This window comes from Phaseolus vulgaris, chromosome 7, assembly GCF_051622355.1.
Source record: "Phaseolus vulgaris cultivar YP4 chromosome 7, ASM5162235v1, whole genome shotgun sequence".
Lineage (NCBI taxonomy): Eukaryota > Viridiplantae > Streptophyta > Magnoliopsida > Fabales > Fabaceae > Phaseolus > Phaseolus vulgaris.
Window position 1 is genome coordinate 45695963 of NC_143504.1, and position 6846 is coordinate 45702808.

The following is a 6846-nucleotide window of genomic DNA, read 5'->3' on the forward strand; positions in this document are numbered from 1 at the left end:
CATTGTAAACTGTTTTTTTCTGTTATAATTTTGTAAAATTTATTATATATAACTATTATGTTGGGTATGTTTTCTTTCAACATATAAGATAAGTGTAGTGTAGTTAGATAATTTAGGTATGTTTTCATATGTATTTGTATTTATTAAAATGAACTATAAATTTATAATTTTAATATAAATGTGTTATAACATTTTTTTTATTCGAATTTTAATATTAAACATAAATATATATAAATAATAAAAATAAAAAATTTGGACATAATAATATAATTGGGTAAACAATTCATATATTTTAAAACTAAAAATAAACTATCCAAATTATAAAAGTAAGGATTTATACCTTAACATAAAGTAAGAGAATTATTTTACCCTTAACTAAAATAAAGAAAAAAAAAATATCAATTTCGTGTTGAATGAAAAATATATTTAATTTTTATTTTTTTTAAATAATATATAAAATTATTCTTCTTATGTAAACAATTATATATTTTAAAATTAAAAATAAACTATCCAAATTATAAAAGTAAGTGTTTATACCTTAACACAAAAGGGATTATTTTACGCTTAACTAAAATAAAGAGAAGAATGAAACTAGGCTATGCAAAAATCCTGAAAGCTAACTGCACACACCTCATAAAATCATTTACATTTTTTTATCTAACAAAAATATGTAAAAGAAATTATTTTATCTTAATTTTATTTTAAAATAAAAAAAAGGCTATGTAAATCCTAAAAAATAAGTTCGCACAACACATTACAAATCGCCTATATTTTCATGCAATCACCTTTTGTTAAGTAAACCATTATTATTAATATTATTTTTTTAATATATAAGGCTTTAATTTTAAATCTTAATTTTTTTTATTAATAATATATTCTTATAATTTAAATTTTGTGACATATTTGAATCTTTTATCTGAATTAGAAATGCGTTCATATCTTATTTAGATTTTAATATTTAATGTGAATTCAAATGTGTTGTTTGAAAAAGATATATGAGACCTACCATTTTAAATAAATTCTAAACGACGCCGGTTTTGGTGTTTGTTTGTGTAAATGAAAACCTAATTAGTTCTTTCTTCCTTCTTCCCTCTGCTGTTGTCGTTGCGACTCATTAACTTCCCTCAACGCCGCCGTCACCGTCGCGTCGTCGATCCCCTTTGCCCCCAATTCCGGCAACCACCGTCATCGTCGCTTCTCACCGCCGGCGGTACTCGGTCTCTTCCGGTGTCTCTCTCCTCCGTTCGCAAAATCGTCGAATCGTGCGTCAGTGTGAATTTAATCGTGACTCCTTCTTTGTGCGTAAGTTTTTAATTGTGACTCAGTGTGAATTTAATATCAGTAAGCACAAATTTGTAAGTACTTATTAATTTAATATCAAAATTGAAAGATTTGTTCATTGTGTCATAATCCTTAACCTAGAGCACTAGTGCAAACGTGAACCGGAATCATGTACTCTGAGATGTTTGTAAGAACTCAGAATACACTTTTTTTTTGCAAAATAAAGGGGTTTATCAAAATAGCGCACTAATTTCTCCTTATCACATTCTCCACTTTTCTAGACTCATTATATCAAAACGTATTTCTGGAATTGGTGGTTTATTTTAACAGAGTTAAACACTTTTTTTTATGAAGGTTAATTTGCCCCGGTGGTTTGCGGCATTTTGGTGGAGGAATGGCTGGAAAACAGGTTGGCGGCGAGGACTTGTCGGTAAACCTAGCCGGAATGTCGAAGAACCAGCTCTACGACATCGTGTCTCAGATGAAGGTGCATATATTTCTTCTTCTCATCTTCTTCACTCGTGGAGAACACCATGCTAAACATTTTATTTGTTGTCGTTTCTCAAGAGTCTGATAGAACAGAACCAGCAACAGGCCAGACAGATCCTAATCCAAAACCCTACGTTAACCAAAGCGCTTTTCCAGGTTCTTAGGGACTCTGATTCTCTTTCTTTTATTTTTCTCTCTTGTTTGCTTCACTGAATGCTTCGAATTTCACACTTGTAACTTCTAACTTCAGTTCACTACATTTACCACGGCATGTTACAGCCTTGTAGTTATTTTCTGGTGACTATATTTGAATGAGGTATTTTCCCTAATGCTTTGTCATATATAAAACCCTAAACCGTTTAATTTTTGTATGGACTTATTGTTTCATAAGGGACCATGGCAAACTACTGGTGTTTCAATGCCCTTTACAATATATTTTTCATAGTTTGAGGTGATGGAGATTTATTTGTTTCTTTGAATACTTCAAGATTCTTGTGTGAGTGCAGGGGGGAGAGGGGTGGGGGTATTTCATAGACTTCCTTTGAATTATATTCAGATTAATCAGATTTGTCTTTGTTTGTTGTAGAACTATTCTAGTAGTCGTCTCACTAAAGCATTAATATCTGCCAGTGTATGAGAATGAAGTTATTTTTTGTGGTAGTGTGAAATTCTTTAATGAAAAAACTAGTCTGTGTCTTTTGATTTGGTAATATTGTTCTGTAACGATAGTATTCAATTGAGGGTCTGCAGCCACATTATGCTCTTTGACATTTGTGTTTGTTTAATCAGGCACAAATTATGCTTGGAATGGTGCAAGCACCTCAAGTGGTATGCACTTACTTTCTTTTGATGTAGTTACTACCATCCCTTGGTAGAATTTTGGATGACAAAAATTGTTTGCTTCCAGGTTCCAAAAGTTCAACCAATGGTGTTGCAGAACAATCAGCAGTCAGTACAGCCAACACAACAACCAAGTACTCAGCCTGCTCCGTTATTGCCTGGGCATGGTGGTGTACAGGATCAAGCAGGTGTATCTCAAACACAGATTCCTCTGAGGAAACATCATAACCAATCTTCAGTGCCAGTTTCATCTGCTGTTCCTGCAATGAATCATCAATCCCAGCCCATGTCTGCACATTCTTTGCCAATGCCACAGCAGCCTAAAGGACATCTTACTCCCCAAGTGGCATCTCTTCCACAATCATCACAACTTCCTAACATACCTACACCTTCACTTCATTCATTGTCACAACCTCTTCATCCTACTCAAATGCCAACTGCTTCCAGTCAGTTACAGCAACAATTGCAGACATCTGGATTTCCGCATATGCCTCTGCAACAACCACTGCCACCACAGATTAGACCACCACCTGCAGTGCCAACCTTCCATCCCCAATATCCCCCACAAATGGGTGCGAACTTAGGTTTTCAACATGCTGGTGCTTCTCACAACCTTTCACAGTCTATGTTTCATGTAAGATGAGTTTTTCAGTTTGCAGTTCACAATTCAATGAGATGCTTCATGTAAGTTGAATATTGTTTATTGATCAAATTTTCAGCCAGGTTCAAAACCCCCTTCTAGCGTTGGATCTGCATTCCCACAGGGGCAGACACAACTTCCAAATCAAAAATCATCTCAGCCACCTTATCAGGTATGCTGAGCTATTACTGATGGTTAAGACTTGAAAACTGTGTGTTTGCACCATCAATTCTGAGGGAGCAACTAGGCACTAGGGCACCTGCATTTTATTACTGTTATGAATGTATGATTCCTTGCTATATTATATAGTTAATCCTAACTTGTCTGGATTAAAGCTAAGTCTTTTGTTTTAAATATAGGCCTTCCCCCAAAGTTATTAGTCATTAAGCTATCTGCTAGTTGTAACGAATATCATTGTTTCTGGCATTCTGGCTTATATAGTAGCTTTTACATATTTTTACTGGCTACATTTAGGAGTTGGGTTATTGAAGGGGAAATAGAAGAGGTGTGTGATTTCTAATAAATATTCTCTAGTTTAATAATTAAAGAAATAAAATAGTATATTAGGTTAAACTAAATTTCCATTTTTTTTTGTTTATTTTTTAACTATAAATTTAAAAATAATAATAAAATTCATGCCTTTATTTTCTCTTCAATATTCAACATCTCAACATACCCTTGAAAAGAATTTGACACAATCAAATTATGGTAGTAATGGTGGAACAGGAAAATAGTTTGTTTTCTATCCTAGTTTTCTCAGACAATTTTTTTAAGTGTAACTATTTTTTATTTGGAATTAGCAGTTTTTCCTACAATTGAAACACGTTTTTTCTAGATAGGATTTCTTTTTACTACTATTTTTAATCTTCTCTGTACATTACTGATAAAATTTATCATTGCCCCATTTGAAGGTACTTAATCAGCTTGGTCAATTGATTACCATGCTGCAATTTCACCTAACCGTAAATTTATTTTGGTTATTTGATTATAAGAATGTAAATCTATACTTGAAGAGCAGTATCCATCATGATAATGTGTGCCTAATATGTGTGCTTTCTAATAATTTGCTTATTTACGTGCTAGATTGGGAATATGCCTTTAGGCCCCGATTTTGGCAATCAATCTGGAAATGCTATGCAAGTAGACAGAGGGTCTTTGATATCTGGTCCCTCAGATAACCTAGCACATCTTTCTGGTCCTCCTGGACTACCATACGGAGTTTCTGGGTCGATGGGTGCTGCTAATCAAGCTCTTCGACCTCCTGCGGTAATTATTTTGAATTACTGTTTAGTTTGTATAAATAGTTCTGCACAGTCTATTGATGTTCTTTTCTTGGTACTTGCAGTTAACACCAGAGATGGAGAAAGCTCTGCTTCAACAGGTCATGAGCCTCACACCAGAGCAGATAAATCTGCTGCCTCCAGAGCAAAGAAATCAAGTGCTGCAGCTACAGCAGATGTTGCGTCATTGATGCAATTCGCACCTTGAAAGTTAGGCAATCTTTGATCCTTCCAGTTTGGCAGAGATTATTGTGTCATATTGAAACTGACTGGCTGCTAAGTTTTGTAGAAATTAATACAAGTTCATGTAACTAATTAGAGACCATAGTATTCTTTTCTTCTGGAATTGGGCTCTAATTAAATATCAGCCTTTTAGTTGGTGGGGCTATTTGCAAAACTTCTCACCATATTCCGCATTTATTGTGAATTTAACTTGCTCTGTTTTAGTGGTTATCTATGTCTATTATACATGTCTACCAGTGTATATGCTGTAAAATTATTCTTATTTTCCAGAATTGTAGAATTCAAAATATTATTGTTCAGAATTCGAAATATTATCTAAGATTGGAATGAAGGTGTAAAGGCTTAGGTTTAATTATTAATTTCATAAGGGGTAAAATTGGCTTTTAACCAAAATTATGGAGGTGGAAACTACTGTACTGATGTAGAGGAAGAAACTGTCTTTTAAGTCTTGGGTTGGGTATATCATGGGCTCAATTTTCCCCAATTTATCATTAACGAGAGTTTCTTCCTGTACCCCACAATTTTTAAAACTCTCTAACTAGCCTTCATGGAGGAGTTGTTTGTCACTTTTTTTTCTTTGTTCATTTGAGGCGCTGGTGGAGACTGATTTCATAAGCTAATTGCATCAAAAACTTAGAACTTGAGCACAGATGAAAACCAGCGTAGAAACTTGAATCTACTGATTTTTTTAAGAGGTGAGATTGACTTAAACAAGCACACACTTTCACAGGTGGGATTGAATAAAAATAATTAAATCTCATTCTGGATCTGCAAATCTGAATAACTTTCGGACATCAATGCTCTGTCCAGAACCACAAGAGACTACTGTGGAAATGACTATCCGCCAAAAAATGGAACTACTAATCCGAAATCCAATTTTTTTTTACTTACCTTCTTTTTCCGAACCTAAAGCCGCCGTAGAGACATTATTGAATCACCACCAAACGAAACGCGTCTTAAGTCGTCGGTTCGTGCTGTGCACAGATAAAGGTGTGCTGTGTGTAAGGAAGAAGAAAGAGTAGAGTGTGAGTAGTTGGATGTTTTTTAAGGTTTTTAAAAAATAACAAGGATGATTTTATCTTTCCATAGCATTGTGGGGTGCAGGAAGAAAAACATAGGGATACATGAAGAACCTCTCTTAACATATTCTTTTGCTTGTTAAAAACACATTTTTTCATATTACAACCAATGACTCGTCTATTTTATTCATTTTTATATAGTAAATTTATGAAATAATTATGTGGATGTTAACAAGCTAGTCATTGGGGAAGATGAAGTTGAAGAGTGACATATATAAGTGGACAAGGACAGGATAAGTAGAGACGGTAGAATGTTAAATTCTTAAAATGCTTTTGCTAACAAAGCAAAACGAGGTACAAATCTATGTTCCAATTGAAGTTTCAAGTATTAGACAACTTTTTATTCATTAGTAGTAGTTGGAGCAGTATTAAAAGCAAAGTGCATAAAACTCTTGTTTCTCCTGTAATATTTCTTAGGTTGTCCCCAAATTGAATTTGACAGAGTAAAATATTTATATTTCAAGTTGTTTTGTTTGATACGTTACAGCATAACATAATCGTTACAAGCTGAGTAACATTTTCTCTCTTGAATTTTCCTGTATATTGATCTTTGTCTTACTAGAAGATTTTTATAATTAATATTATTCCAAATATAAAATCACTTTATTCTGATATTAATAAAAGTCTATAATTTCGGTTGCCGGGATTGTTTTAATAATTCTTGCATTGTCTGCATGCACTATAAGAATGCAACATAATTGATGTTTCTTCCTTCCCCCAAACAATTTTGACAATTTCTTCCTCACCATATCATTTTAGACATACATCTAACATAAAATTTAAAATTCAACTTTGCCATTGGCTCATGTTTGCTTGTAGATGTAGAAATCTAGAAGTGGTTGTTATATATTTTAGATTTAAATATCTAAAAAGTCATTTTCGTGTTTCATTTAAGCTTCTGAATGACATATATAGAAGTGGGTTATGAGTTCTAGATTTCCATGTCTAGAATGGTGTTGAGGATTGAGATCTGGAACTCATTTATGTTTGCTTA

At 33.4% G+C, this 6846-nt stretch overlaps 1 protein-coding gene across 3 annotated transcripts; it reads left to right on the forward strand.

Moving 5' to 3' along the window:
* The first annotated feature begins 997 nt into the window (after positions 1 to 997).
* ESP1 (hydroxyproline-rich glycoprotein family protein) lies at positions 998 to 5000 on the forward strand. Of its 3 annotated transcripts, none has more exons than XM_068635736.2 (9): positions 1040 to 1302; positions 1636 to 1768; positions 1849 to 1926; positions 2357 to 2427; positions 2560 to 2598; positions 2678 to 3244; positions 3330 to 3422; positions 4334 to 4516; positions 4596 to 5000. In XM_068635736.2, the coding sequence occupies exons 4-9, from the start codon at positions 2404 to 2406 to the stop codon at positions 4719 to 4721; spliced, it is 1032 nt and encodes a 343-aa protein (XP_068491837.2). In that variant the 5' UTR covers positions 1040 to 1302; positions 1636 to 1768; positions 1849 to 1926; positions 2357 to 2403; the 3' UTR covers positions 4722 to 5000. The 3 variants fall into 3 exon arrangements, with proteins under 3 accessions (XP_068491832.1, XP_068491837.2, XP_068491838.2); XM_068635737.2 differs by having other exon boundaries at positions 1053 to 1302; positions 1849 to 2221; XM_068635731.2 differs by lacking the exon at positions 2357 to 2427 and having other exon boundaries at positions 998 to 1302.
* Positions 5001 to 6846: the final 1846 nt, after the last annotated feature.